Genomic DNA, 14,824 nt, shown 5'->3' with positions numbered 1-14,824 from the left:
CTTTAATATTTCCAGAATGGCACAGAGAAGACATAAAAGAGTAAGAACATGGACTCGTCATATAAATATTTTTAATAAAGATTACATCTTTGTACCTGTTAATGAGTCGTGAGTATTCTATATTACTTAAAAACAGAGTCGAATATGCAATTAATTGTTGTCAACTCTAGTTACCTTTATGTGCTACAGAACATTAGAAGTTAGGATTTTCGACATTCCAAAAAAAAAAAATAATAAATGTTTGAGGGGATAGATATGCAAGTTACCCTAATCTGATCATTATATATTATATACATTTGTATATGTGTACCCCACTAAATACATACAATTATAGTATGTGACATTGAAAATAAATTGTAGAGGATTCACAAAAAATATTTTGTGGCATTTTTTTTCTTTTTTTTTCTTTTTTTTTTTTTTTTTTTTTTTTTTTTGACAGGCAGAGTGGACAGTGAGAGAGAGAGATAGAGAGAAAGGTCTTCCTTTGCCGTTGGTTCACCCTCCAATGGCCGCCGCGGCCGGCGCGCTGCGGCCGGCGCACCGCGCTGATCCGATGGCAGGAGCCAGGAGCCAGGTGCTTCTCCTGGTCTCCCATGGGGTGCAGGGCCCAAGCACCTGGGCCATCCTCCACTGCACTCCCTGGCCACAGCAGAGGGCTGGCCTGGAAGAGGGGCAACCGGGACAGAACCCGGCGCCCCGACCGGGACTAGAACCCGGTGTGCCGGCGCCGCTAGGCGGAGGATTAGCCTAGTGAGCCACGGCGCCGGCCTATTTTGTGGCATTTTTAGATTAATAATCAGTAAAAAGCATAGGTACATGAGTCCCAGATATAACACTTTTTTCCCATAAAAGTAGCTAAAACAGTGAGTTGTTAAAGCAACTCAGTTTTGATTTAACAATGATTTTGTTGTAAATTGATTGAAAAAATAAAATGACAAATGATAGAAGACTTCATGACTTAGGTGAATTTTTTTGATTTTATAAAATATCTTCTAAATAAAAAATAAAAAAAAAACTTAGGATGAATCTTCAACTATTTAAGGGAAAAAATTCTTCAAGCCCTAATACAAAAAAAGGTAATGATTCTTTTTATTTTTAAAGATTTATTTTATATATTTGAAAGAGTCAGTGAGAGAGGTAGAGACAGAGAGGTCTTTTTTTTTTTTTTTTTTTTTTTTTTTGACAGATGGAGTGGACAGTGAGAGAGAGACATAGAGAAAGGTCTTCTTTTGCTGTTGGTTCACCCTCCAATGGCTGCCACGGCCAGCGCGCTGCAGCTGGCGCACCACGCTGATCCAAAGGCAGGAGCCAGGTACTTCTCCTGGTCTCCCATGGGGTGCAGGGCCCAAGTACTTGGGCCATCCTCCACTGCACTCCCTGGCCACAGCAGAGAGCTGGCCTGGAAGGGGGGCAACCGGGACAGAATCCGGCGCCCCGACCGGGACTAGAACCTGCTGTGCCGGCGCCGCAAGGCGGAGGATTAGCCTAGTGAGCTGCGGCGCCGGCCAGAGAGGTCTTCTATCTGCTGGTTCATTCACCAAAATGGCTGCAGTGGCTGGAGCTGAGTCAAACCAAAGCCAGGAGCCTCTTCCATGCCTTCCATGTGGGCCATCCTGTGCTGCTTTCCCAGGCACATTAGCACGGAGCTGGATTGGAAGTGGAGCAGCTGGGACTTGAACTGGCACCCATAGGAGATGCCAGTGGCTGTAGTGCCACAGGGCCAGACCCAAATCTGTCTTTGTATTAAAGCAGACCCTCAATAGAAAACACTGATAACTCAGATTTTACCCTCAATTGTGTTACTTATGCCTGGTATAACTATGGATTCTTAAATAGTTTTAGAATACATGCTATATATCAGATATTACAGTGGACATTTTAAAAATTAATATTAAGTTTTCATGACCACTTTCTCAGATGTAGCTGTAGGACATATTTTTCTACATTGTGTAGATTTTGTATATTATAAAAATTGTAGTTCTTTCTCAACAGGTCTCACTGGTATCTTGCAGTCATTTGTTTTCCATGGTTAGAAGAAGCTGTGTATGAAGATTTTCCCCAAGCTGTATCCCCACAGTCCCAGGCTCAGCAGTCCCAACATGACAACAAAATAATAGGTGATGGTCTTGATGTTGATGGTATTTTTTAAGTAATGAATACAATAGTAAAATTGTGACAGAGTTCAATATGAAGTTAAAGGTAGTGTAGTTATTTATTATTATTCAACTTACTTGAAGGGAGAGTAAAACAAAAATTTTCATAATAGATAACCAGTCTCCTAGGTAGACTAAATGTAATTCTTAAATTATACTGCTATACCAGGCTTTATTGTAGTCTTTTTTATGGGACAGCTTTGCTAACATGACGAAGGATTCAAGTGATACATCTTTAAGCATGGCTTAAAAATATCCTTTCAAAAAATTAATTTGTTATCTTTGAAAGGCAGAGAGACAGAGAAACAGACAAATCCCCCCCCCCCTTTTTTTTGACAGATAGAGTTAGACAGTGAGAGAGAGAGACAGAGAGAAAGGTCTTCCTTCCATTGGTTCACCCCTGAAATGGCTGCTATGGCCAGAGCTATGTCGATCCGAAGCCAGGAGCCAGGTGCTTCCTCCTGGTCTCCCATGTGGGTGCAGGGCCCAAGCACTTGGGCCATCCTCCACTGCCTTCCTGGGCCACAGCAGAGAGCTGGACTGGAAGAGGGGCGACTGGGACTGGAACCCAGCGCCCACATGGGATACCAGTGCCGCAGGCGGAGGATTAACCAAGTGAGCCACAGTGCCAACCCCAAATTTCTCCCATTTGTTACTTCATTCTCCAAATGCTGAGGTTAGGTCAGGCTGAAGCAAGGAGATGGATCGTTGAGGTCTCCTATATCGGTAGGAGGGACCCAAAAACTTGAGTCAGCTCCTGTTGCCTCCTAGAGTGAGCATTAGTAGGAATCTGGAATTGGAAGTGGAGCTGGGACTAGAATCCAGGCATTCTGTTACAGATTATGGGTGTCCCATGAGGCATCTTAGCTACTCTGTCAAACATCTGTTCCCCTGTTTTAATGTATTTGAACGAATTTCTTGTAGATGCTAATAATTCAGAGATCTCTTTTAATCCTTCCATGTTATAATTCAGAATCTTAATTAAGTAGACAAATAATTTCTCTTTGAGGAAAAAAATAGCAAAATTAAGTGTCTTATAGCTCTAAGCCTAAGCAGCAAGCAGAATTATTAATAGCCATTACAGTTATTACTGGCCAAAACCTTGGAGGGAAGAAAGAAAAATTGATAAAGCAACTAATTATTTCAGTTTTTTTTTCTAATTCTTTGGCTTCTTAAGTACACTTACAAAACTCTGTGGTCATAGTTAGAAAAACTATTACTGGGAAAATTAACTATACTATGCATTAAAGTATCATATGCTTTGACTAATGACCTTTGGTTAAATCTTTTTATAGGAAACTGGCCCAGCTAACTTGCATTTCAGGTTTTTATTATGGGTGGTTATTTGATAACAGCTAAACATTATCAGTTTTATCCATTGAATGTTATTCATAACATCACACATAAAAAATTAAATGTATCCCAAGTATTTTTATATCTTTAATTACTACAATGAATACAAATGATAATTCAAGCTAATCTAATTATCTGTAGTGAATCTGCAATAAAGACATAATCACTTCCTCATTTCTTGCTAGATAATGATCAACATTCTACATCATTGTTATCTCTGAGTGCAGAGGATTCTCAAGTAAGTGTTCTTTACAGATATGAAGGAAGGAAAACTCATGAGCATGATAATTTAGCTATAAAAAAGGGCATAGGTAGGTGGGCAGTGATGGCTCTTAGTGGCCCATTACTAAATTGTGCTGATCTATAATTCCTTGATGCTTTTATGGGACTGGGAAAGAGAACAAGAAAAGTTACTCTTTTTGTATCCATTTAGCTTGCTTTATTTTCCAATATTTATTTATTTAGTAGTTTAATTGATGTCATCTTGGTTAGCTACTTTTCCATTTCTAGTGTCAGGTTTACTTTTATTCTTTACTACTTCAGTAACATTTGAACTTAGTATAATTAATAACCTTAGCTAGCACATTTTATCTTCTTTCTGTTTTAAATTGTCAGTAAAAATCATTGAAAATCGACCCAAGGTCAAGCCATATGATTGTTTGGACCAAAATAGTTACTATTATCTTTTCTTTATATGAGATTCCAAATTGGTAGGTGTAGTCCAGATACTGCATACTAATTGATTAAGATTAGCAGCTGGTGACTTTGATGTGTGTAGAGACAGTAGCAGCCTGCCGGCATAGGCCTTTGTCTTTACTGTCACTGGGGTGGAGTGGGCAGGAAGAAGGAAGCTTCTTTTTCTGCTGTCCCAGTGGCAGGATAGAGAAGTGCCATCTTGCTTCTAGGGCCAGGCTTCTCAAACTGGGTTCCTTTGACTACTATATGCAATTTATGTTAAAAAGGATTCTCAGGTCAGTTCAGTTGGGCAAACTCTTTGTACTATTCTTTTGGAGCTTACTATGTATATTAGAATAGTGAAGATACTGAGAAAGTTTATATTATAGAAATATGGTTAAGTTTGATCTGTGGTTTCTCAAAATTGTGAACAGAAACAAATATTCATAAAAACAATGAAATCTCCAATCCTTTTTCTCTTAATATAGACTAATACTCTGCTATTATCATAAATTGAGTTAGACAATGTATATAAAGGCAGATTAAAGTAGTGTGTTTATCTTTGTTTAAGATGACAACTCTGAATTGAAGTTCCAGATTGTTTTTTAGGCCAAGGTGAAGCTCCATAGTTACTGGAGGCTACCTGTAAAAGTGTCTTAATTATTTTACCAGCATTAGAAAATAAATCAGCAAATTTCTGAAAAATAAGTTAATTCACATCAGAGGATAAAAAGAACTTTTATTTGAAATTGAAATTTAATTTCAAAGCTGTTTGAAACATCTTAAGAAATAACTGAATATTAATTTACCCAAACTAGCTTTAATTTCAGTAATGAACATTCATGTTATTTCAGAGTACCAAGACGAATATATCAGTACCTAAGAAAATGTGTAAAAGGTGGGTACATGCTATCATAATAATATAGCATTGTTGAGATATTTAGGTATACATTATATACAAGTATATGTATCTTGATTTCTGTTTTGATTTTCATAGGCCATGTATTCTCATACTTGACTCCTTGAAAGCTGCTTCTATACAAAACACAGTTCAGAATTTACGAGAGTAAGTAATGATAATTTTATCATTTAGTGTATTATCTGAAATTTCAGTAATTTTGAAGATACCTTAAGAATTACTGAAAAGACTACACAGGAATTATTTTATTATGCATTTAAATGAGACCTATACATATTATCTATTATGTGTTAATATTTAAGAATTAATATTTCTGAAGGATAATATCAAAAGTAAATTGAGAATTTGTATTACAATTGAATGAAAAAAAGAATTTTACAAAGGATCATTGCAAATGTTTGTGACTATTTGAGTACAACTTTAGAAAAAGATAAGAACTCTTTTACATTCATAATATTAAGTGCACATGCATGCATGTGTATATGCAATGAAACTTTTAACACAATTGTTAGTTTACTTTGTAGTGTAATAATTTCATGTACTTGAGATGTTAAAAAGAGGCTGACTTTTAGTTTGAAGATCATGTTGTTTTCTTTAAGATAGAACTTGTGAGGGTTCACAAAATATAATTTAAACTGTTAAAGTTCAATCTTTGGAAATTTGGCTTGAGAACAACACATGTGGCAGCAAACATTTTTCCACCTTTATGAAAGTGTTGCATACTGATAAGGAAATTTCTGCTAGAGTCAATCTGTGTATTGCTGTTTTCAGGTATTTAGAAGTCGAGTGGGAAGTTAAGCGAAAAACTCACCGTGAATTCAGCAAAACAAACATGGTGGATCTATGCCCTAAAGTTCCTAAACAGGATAACAGTAGTGATTGTGGAGTATATTTACTGCAATATGTGGAAAGCTTCTTCAAGGTATGTGAAGATATTATAAATAAGTTTTCTATTCACAATTACCCACATACAATCATAAGCCAGTAAATGGGCAGGAAAATGTTACAGGTAATTCAAACAGGAAACAACAAGAACAGCAGCAAACAAGTAGAAGCATACATGATCCAGATACTGAAATTAGCAGATACAAACTAGAATGAAGGCTGGCACTGTGGTGTAGTGGGTAAAGCTGCCGCCTGTAGTGCTGGCATCCCACATAGGAGCTGGTTCGAGTCTCGGCTGCCCCACTTCTGATCCAGCTATCTGCTATGGCCTGGGAAAGCAGCAGAGGATGGCCCAACCTTGGGCCCCTACACCCGTGTGGGAAACCCAGAAGAAGCTCCTGGTTCCTGGCTTTGGATTGGCGCAGCTCCAGCCATTGCTGCCAATTGGGGAGTGAACCAGCGGACGGAAGACCTCTCTCTCTCTCTCTCTTTGCCTCTCCTTCTCTCTCTGTGTAATGCTTACAAATAAATAAATCAATATTTATAAAAAAACCTCTAGAATGACTGGTTTTATAAGTTAAAGAAAATGAACCAATGGTCATCAAAATGGATCAGGGATGCAATAAAAAATGAATGGACATTTTAGAACTGAAAATGTATAATTATATGTCTGAAATAAGGAATTTTCTTGATTGGTTTAATAGACTGGATAAAGTAGAAGGCAGGATTAGTGAATTTAAAGAAAGCACAATAGAAGGTATCCAACTATAGCTCAGAGAGCAAAAAGAATGTAAAGAAGAGAACAAAGCTTAAGAGGCAATTGTGTAACTGTCAAAAGGTCGAATTCAAATGTAGTTAGAATTCCAGTAGGATTGGAGAGAAAAAGAAAATAGGACAAACACAACATTTAAAGAGAATTTTCCAAAATTGAATAACCCATTTGTTAGGGAGCTTAGGAAACTGTCTGAAGTAGAATGACAAGCATAGTTATTTTCTTTTTTTTTATGTAATTTTTTTTTTTTTGACAGGCAGAGTGGACAGTGAGAGAGAGAGACAGAGAGAAAGGTCTTCCTTTTGCAGTTGGTTCACCCTCCAATGGCCGCCGCGGCCGGCGCGCTGCGGCCGGCGCACCGCGCTGATCCGATGGCAGGAGCCAGGAGCCAGGTGCTTTTCCTGGTCTCCCATGGGGTGCAGGGCCCAAGCACCTGGGCCATCCTCCACTGCATTCCCTGGCCACAGCAGAGAGCTGGCCTGGAAGAGGGGCAACCGGGACAGAACCCGGCGCCCCGACCGGGACTAGAACCCGGTGTGTCGGCGCCGCTAGGCGGAGGATTAGCCTAGTGAGCTGCGGCGCCGGCCCAGCATAGTTATTTTCTAGCTCACACAGACTCTATAGGAACTGTAGCAGTGTTAAACAAGATATTTCAAATGGCAAGGAATCCCTCTTTTTGCTTTTGAGCAGTCAGCTTATTAATTCAGTCATTACCAGTGTTATTTATGAAGATCAATATGAGAGGAGGAGGAGGGTGTTTTTGAGCGGTTACCTGCTTGGAGAATGCTTAAAGATGGAAGACGTCTCTCCCTCTTCTTCCAATGCATGAGGGTTATAATATGAGGTTACAATTTTTTGATGTTTTTTATATCAGGGAAGAATGTTACTATATAGTAAAATAGAGTAAACATTAAGGAAGCCTTTAAATATTTTTTGTTTGTTAGGTGTTTTTCCCCCTCTTTTTTGTTCCACACTGGGGCTCTGTGGGATGAAACCTAGTGTGACATTCCTGGTCCTCTAATACTCCTTTCCAGATGGATTTGATTTTGTGTTTGTATATTTGACATATCACATAACATAACGTATTCTTTTTTTAAGATTTATTTTATTTATTTGAAAGAGTTACACAGAGAGAGGAGAGGGAGAAGGAGGGGGAGGAGGAGGGGGAGGGAGAGGGGAGTCTTCCATCTGCAGGTTCACTCTCCAATTGGCCGCAATGGCTGGAGGTGCGCCAATCCGAAGCCAGGAGCCAGGAGTTTCTTCTGTCTCCCACGTGGGTGCAGGGGCACAAGGACCTGGGCCATTCTCTACTGCTTTCCCAGGCCACAGCAGAGAGCTGGATAGGAAGTAGAGCAGCCAGGACTCAAACCGGCACCCATATGGGATGCTGGCACTGCAGGCGGTGGCCTTACCTGCTACGCCACAGCTCCGGCCCCTACATAACGTATTCTGAATCTGTTAACATAGTTTTACTTCATATAGCCTTAAATATATATAATTTATAATTCTAATATAGGATGAAGCACTATGTAAGATTCCTTAAAGAAATCTTCAGAACTCTAAATCTTGTATTTTGCAAATTTGTGCACTAATATAGTTTAAATTAGAAGAATAGTCTTGTGGGGGCCTGCATTGTGGTGCAGTGGGTTAAGCTGCAGCTTGCAACATGGCGTGCCATATTGGAGTGCCAATTTGAGTCATTGCTGTTCCGCAGCTTCCTGCTAATATACCTGGGAAGACAGTAGAAGATGGTCCAGGTTCTTGGGCCCTTGCCATCCATGTGGGAGATCTGGATGGAATGCCTGACTCCTGGCTTTAGACTGGCCCAGCCCTGTCTGTTGCAACCTTTAGGAAATGACCTGCAGTTGGAGGATCTCTTTCTCTCTGTCCTTCTCTTTCCCTGTCACTGTGCCTTTCAGATAAATAAATCATAAAACAAAATAGTGTTGGAGCAGAGAACATAGAAACCTATGGTGCTTTGTAAATAAACCCTTACAGAAAAAATATTAATTCTGATAAAGACACAAGACAGTAAATCTCTATTGGAATTTGCTCCTAGAATCACAGTCCAACCATCCTTTCAGACTTACACCTGGAGAGTCTTAATTCCTTCTTCAAGATATAAGTTGTTACATCTAGCTTCTAATAATTTCATCACATTTATAAGCATGATCTACAGATAGCCTTTTTTATTTTTTTTTAAACAAAGGGCAAGGGGGCGAGGAAATGTTTGTACAGTTACAACTTGTTATTTCCTGGTTAAGCTTAACATATTGGGAAATGTAGCAGTTCTTGAATCTGTTAATTCACACTTTTGCATGATTTTCCATTTTTAAAATTTGAGATTCTTTATTTACTGTGAGTGCTTTCTCTTTATTTTAATAACTTTAAAGTAGTAACATACTTGGAAAAATTGTGTTCAACCAACCTGACTTCTGAGTTGTGCTACATCATTCTCTATCTACCAATTCTGTTTGTGCTAATTCACTTAATCATGCATTGTAGCAAAACATATAGTAACTAATATCGATGTTCAAAATTTTGATGTACAATTTAATGAAAATTGTTTAACATTGATTATGGTGATGATCACACAACTTTGAGGATGTTAAAATCACTGAGTTGTATACTTCAGGTGAATTGTATTATATGTGAAGTGTATATCAATAAAACATTTTTAAAAACGTAAATTTCTTATTTGCTGTAAAAATGAAAGAAAATTTGGAATTATACTGTTAAAATGATTGCGTTCTTTCTTTTTTCTCATTAGGATCCTATTGTTAACTTTGAATTTCCTATTCATTTGGAGAAATGGTTTCCTCGTCATGTAATAAAGACCAAACGTGAAGATATTCGGGAACTCATTTTGAAACTTCATTTACAGCAACAGAAGGGCAGCAGTAGCTAGTTAATCTGTGAAAACATGACACATATGTTCTCTAAGATTACTGGAAAGCGGCTTACCAGCATTTGTGTTAGCCAGCTCACAGAGAAGAAAATAACTTGCAGTAGTTTTATAAGTCATTGAACATTATTTAAAATATATGTTATTAGAATTGTTGGGATTCATAGATGGAGTGTGAATGGGGGTAATATAGATAAACATATTAGATAGAAATTGAAATTTCATAAATGTTTGATATTTTTCTGGGCATATATGCTTGGATTATGCAATAGTATATGACATATGTAATGTGGGAATGTTTTTGTAGATAATAAAAGTATGTGATCTGTACTTCCACATGACTGGGTGTTGAAGGGAGTTAGGTCCTCCCTGGTGCCAGCCCCAGGGCTTGTCAAATTTGTTGACAAGTCACATCATATTGTAATTCTATTCTTTGCAGCTCAAGCATGCAGTATGAATACTGTGTATTTTTTAAAAAAAAATTTTAGTATCAAGGTTTCAGAAAATGCCATTTAAGGCATCCCTCCTGTATAGTGTAAAAAAGACGTTCATAATGTTAGGAAGATGATGAAAAATCACTCTTTCAAAGCGCAGCTTATTACTCTCAATTGCTAAATGCAATTACTGTTCTAATTTTTCCTTTCCATTTCTCTTGATGTTACATGTGGGAATCTGAGAATTTAGTTCATTTTTTCAGGGTAAAAATTGGAACAAAAAATTAAGCTGTCCAAAATAGGTTTTTAAAAATTATATATGTAGCTCAACTTAAGTTTATTTGGAATATAGCTATATAAATATTCACTCCTAAGTTATCACAGAATATATGTATACAGCTTCTAAAACATATGAGATAAAATTGGTGTTCTCATAACTTTAACAAAAAATATACTCTTAGAGTTCTATTTATTAATTGTTAGAATGAAATATATAATTTTATAGCTCAGTTTGCCCAGTATTCATCTACAAAGACAGATTGCTCTCATTACTTTTATATTTTAAAATTGTAGTTTTTAAAGACCTATGATCGCATATGGATCTTAAACCTATGGAGCTTAATTTTTTTATTAAATATTCAGGTAACAGTTCTACTGAATTCATGTGATGATAGTGGTATTATATTTGATTAAACACTTCAGAACCTTCTGATGTTATCAGGAATATTTTGAGGGAGACATGATTATATTGTATTTTCTCAAATAAGAAAAAATTTTTAAGAATATTATTTTAATCTTCTGTTTTAAGCATTTCTTATATTTACCTTGTAACTGTATGTAAGGGAGTAAGCAAAAGCAATTTAAGAAAACACTAAAGTCTGAACAGTTTATTTCAGAATTATGTGAATTGAGGTTCAGTGAGCCTCAGTGTCCTTAACTTTTGTTAAGCTTGTCACCATCTTTATATTGTTACAGAGATTTCATATCATATGATTATAATTGCATTTTCATTCCCAGTATGTATGTGTTGGGGGGAGGCTTTTTTAGGTGACTGTTATTTTGTACATCTAATTTTGGGAAAGCAACTATATATGACATCTTGTGATTTCTTAACTTTTTTGTTTGTATATTTTTCAAAGATCCCACTGTCCTTTATTATGTTTTAAAGATTGTTTAAAATTAATTTTCCTAAATTCATGTGGAAATAATGCTTTGAGGATATCAACATTTTATATTAAACATACTTCCAAATCATTAAAATTGAAGTGCAATTTTTTTTCTTATGAAATATCAGCCATTGTTAGAAATAAATTCATAGTTGTATGATGTCATTTGCATATCCCCAAAGTGATGCTTTAGTTTATTTTTACCTATTTTAAGCAGCATATAGTTTATTTGATTAGTATTTCAGTTCAGTGATTTTTAAAAAATGATCTATATCTATCTATATCTGTCTAAAAGGCAGAGTGACAGAGAGGGAAAGAGAGAGATCTTCCATCTGCTGGTTCACTTCTCAAGTACTCACAAAACCTGGGGCTGAGACAGGCCAAAGCCAGGAGCCAGGAACTCCATGTGGATCTTCCGTATGAGTGGCAGAAACCCAAATATTTGGGCCATCATCTTACCTCCTTGGTACGTTAGCAGGAAGCAGTTGGAAACACAAGCAAGACTAGATCTCAGGCACTCTGAGATGAGATGTAGATATCTGAAGTGGTGGCCTGATCCACTACACTACAGTGCTTGCCCTAGGGAAATTTTGTTAGTATCAGTAACCATTTTGCTATAGCCAATGCACTGAACCATGTATCTTTTATTCCTGAATTATTTATGAGCATATGAATCTTTTAATATTCTCTGGTAAGAACAATCATAGGACTTCTTTGGTAACAGTAGAGAGCTTAGCCTAGAAGGTGTGTGTGTATGTATGTGTGTGTGTATGAATGTCCAAGAAGAGAGATGTTGAAAGGGTTGTTAGTGGACAAGGAAAGAATTTGTAGAGAAGATACTGTTTTTAACTCACAATTCTTGGGCTGAAAAAAAAAAGTTGTATCTAATCACTTTATATAGGTTTCAGAAGAAGTTTATTGCCTCCTTAGATCAGTTTATCTTTTTATATCAGGAGGAAGAAGAGATTTAGACTTGTCATTTAGAGCCTCTATCCTTATCCTTCCAATGTCTTCTAATTTTTAGACATTCAAAAATTATTTATGCTTTAAGTACTTCTGTCTGTAGTATCCTGTAACTGAACTTGACCTTGTGGAAATTTTGCTCATAGGCAGTTAAAAGACATATTTCTGTGCGTATGGAGCTTGCTTCTTCTGCATTTAGTCAGGTAGTTCCTTCTGTTTCAACTGAGCCTTGTGGGTGCTGGAGAAATCATTTAAGACTCCAGATAAAGATGTATTTGGAATGACTGTGATCACACTGTTTACTTTGCTGTATTCTTCCACAAAATAAACCTGGAGCCAGGTTTCAGACTGTTGTCCTGTGAGTGTGAATGTTGCATTGTTACATTTTACCCCTACACCTGCAGAACTTGGCACACGTTGTTCTCTCTTCCAAGGATGCTTTTTTAACTTCTTGTGAATTCCAACTCATGTGTAGATTCCCCCACACCTGCTGAAGCACAATAATCCATACCCTCTCCTGCTCCCCCATAGGTTTATATAAACTTATCTAATCACTGGTATGTATATATTGTTTTTATGTAGTTTTCCCTCTTAGATTGTAAGCTCTTCAAAAACTGGAGAAATTTTGCATTACCTGTATTTTTCTTGAATTAAATGATCCTCAACTAATTTGGAATTAGAAATGAATTAAGGAATCTGGTACTTGTTACCTATAAAGTACAGAGTTTTATGTTTCTTTTCTCATATACTTATGATTTGGGGATGTTTCTTAAATTTGACAGAGTTCAAGACCATCATGTGAGATTCTGAAGTATTTCCTAAAATGAATCTCCATCCATAAATCTCAAGCAATATATTTTTTAAAGATTTATTTTATTTGTTTGAAAGATAATTACAGAGAGAGGTAGAGAGAGAGAGCGAGAGAGAGAGAGAGAGAGAGAGAGAGATCTTCCATTAGCTGGTTCACTCCCCAAATGGCTGCAATTGCAGGAGGTGAGCTGATCCAAAGCTGAGATCCAGGAGCTTCTTCCGGGTCTCCTATGTGTATGCAGGGGCCCAAGTACTTGGGCTATCCTCCACCGCTTTCCCAGGCACATTAGCAAGGAGCTGGATCAGAAGTGGAGCAGCCGGGACTCGAACTGGCGGCCATATGGGATGCCAGTGCTACAGGCTGGTGCTTTAAACCACTGCACCACAGCACTGGAATATTTTTTTTTTCTGAGTAATTAAACAGCAGAGAAATAATCTATTTCTTCTATAGGTAAAAAATCTAAAATGCTTGGTAAAATTTTCAAGATATTCTATAATTTATCTCAGTTTACATCTTTAGTCTTCAATCCCAATCTGTTTACTCTACGTGCCTATTCTGCTCTAGGAAATGTTTGTATAAACAGTATACTTTTCTACTTTGTTGATGATGATCAGGAATTTCTTGTCTGTTAATTCTTCCCACTAAACACCTCTACCTCTGCCCACGGAAATACCTTCTGGGCCATTCAAGACCCATCTATAATGTTCTATTTTCCAATAGACCTCCTCTACTTTTTCTAGATGGAGTTAATTTTGCTTTATGGTTCCATGGCACAAACATGGCAGTCATTACCTACTGCTTTGTATCACTGGTTCAGTTTTTTAAGGATCCTGTAGTTAACCGTTATAATTATCAAATATCAAGTTAAAATGGATTTATAAAATGATGAGCGTATGTAGAAACAAACCAGATGAGCTTGTATTTCTTATAATTGAGCTGTATACTTTTTATTTGCATTTTTAAAAGTTTAGTTGAAAGGCGGAATAGGGTAGGAGCAGAGATAAAGATCATCCATCGCTGTTTCTCTCCCCAAATACCTGCAAAAATAGAGGCTCCATCAGACTGAAGCCAGGAGCCTAGACTCAAACTAGGTCTCCAGGATGACAGGGACCCAACTTGTTGAGCCATCATTTGCTGCCTCCCAGAGTATGCAGTGACAAGAAACTGCAATCAGAAGTGGAGCTGGGTGATGAACTCAGGCACTCAAATATGGGATGCCAGCATCCCAAGCAGCATCTTAACCACTGTGCTCACCTGCTCCCCAGCTGAGTTTTTTTTTTTAAAGTTTGTTTCTGAAATTTTATAAACCATATTTTATGGAACATAATGAATGGTTTTGAATATTTTAGAGTACATTCTCTACTTGTTAGGGTTACATATATATTTTCAGTCTAGAGCATGGACAAAAGAGAATTCCATAGTTTAAACTCTGTAAACTTTATGAATGCTTTTGACACAAATGACTAGTACATGATACGTTAGTTTATAAAGAATGTTTATATTTCTTAATATTTATTGACAACCCTATTACATAGATAGATAGTCACAACCTATTTCTTCATTGAATATACCAGCTCAGAGAGCATAGGTGATTTAGGGAATCAAATGCTGAATGGCAAAATCAGGATTTGAGTCTGCATTTTCTCAAAATAAGCATGGAAATGTTTCCAGATAACTGTGATCTTCAAAAGATTTTTCACCTTTTGGAGTAGGCCACCAAAAGTCATAATTTCCAAGCAATACTTGTTGCCTAAGAGTTCTCCCTTGTTCTGAATGGTCATCCTGAAG

The 14,824-nt window shown here is 37.1% G+C and overlaps 1 protein-coding gene across 23 annotated transcripts in view; it reads left to right on the top strand.

Annotated features, from left to right (window-relative positions):
- SENP7 (SUMO specific peptidase 7) overlaps positions 1–11,356 on the top strand; it is a 205,331-nt gene extending 193,975 nt beyond the window's left edge. For all 23 annotated transcript variants that reach the window (XM_070072017.1, XM_051819124.2, XM_051819121.2 and 20 more), the window contains 7 exons: positions 16–108; positions 1,993–2,117; positions 3,692–3,744; positions 5,036–5,079; positions 5,179–5,247; positions 5,872–6,022; positions 9,528–11,356. In XM_070072017.1, coding sequence (XP_069928118.1) covers positions 16–108; positions 1,993–2,117; positions 3,692–3,744; positions 5,036–5,079; positions 5,179–5,247; positions 5,872–6,022; positions 9,528–9,665 — 673 coding nt within the window. In that variant the 3' untranslated portion in view covers positions 9,666–11,356. The remainder of the gene's footprint in view (positions 1–15; positions 109–1,992; positions 2,118–3,691; positions 3,745–5,035; positions 5,080–5,178; positions 5,248–5,871; positions 6,023–9,527) is intronic.
- Positions 11,357–14,824: the final 3,468 nt, after the last annotated feature.

The sequence above is a fragment of the Oryctolagus cuniculus genome, chromosome 4, assembly GCF_964237555.1.
Source record: "Oryctolagus cuniculus chromosome 4, mOryCun1.1, whole genome shotgun sequence".
Classification (NCBI taxonomy): Eukaryota; Metazoa; Chordata; class Mammalia; order Lagomorpha; family Leporidae; genus Oryctolagus; species Oryctolagus cuniculus.
The sequence above is the reverse complement of the archived record's forward strand: the minus strand, read 5'-3'. Positions and strand labels throughout refer to the sequence as shown.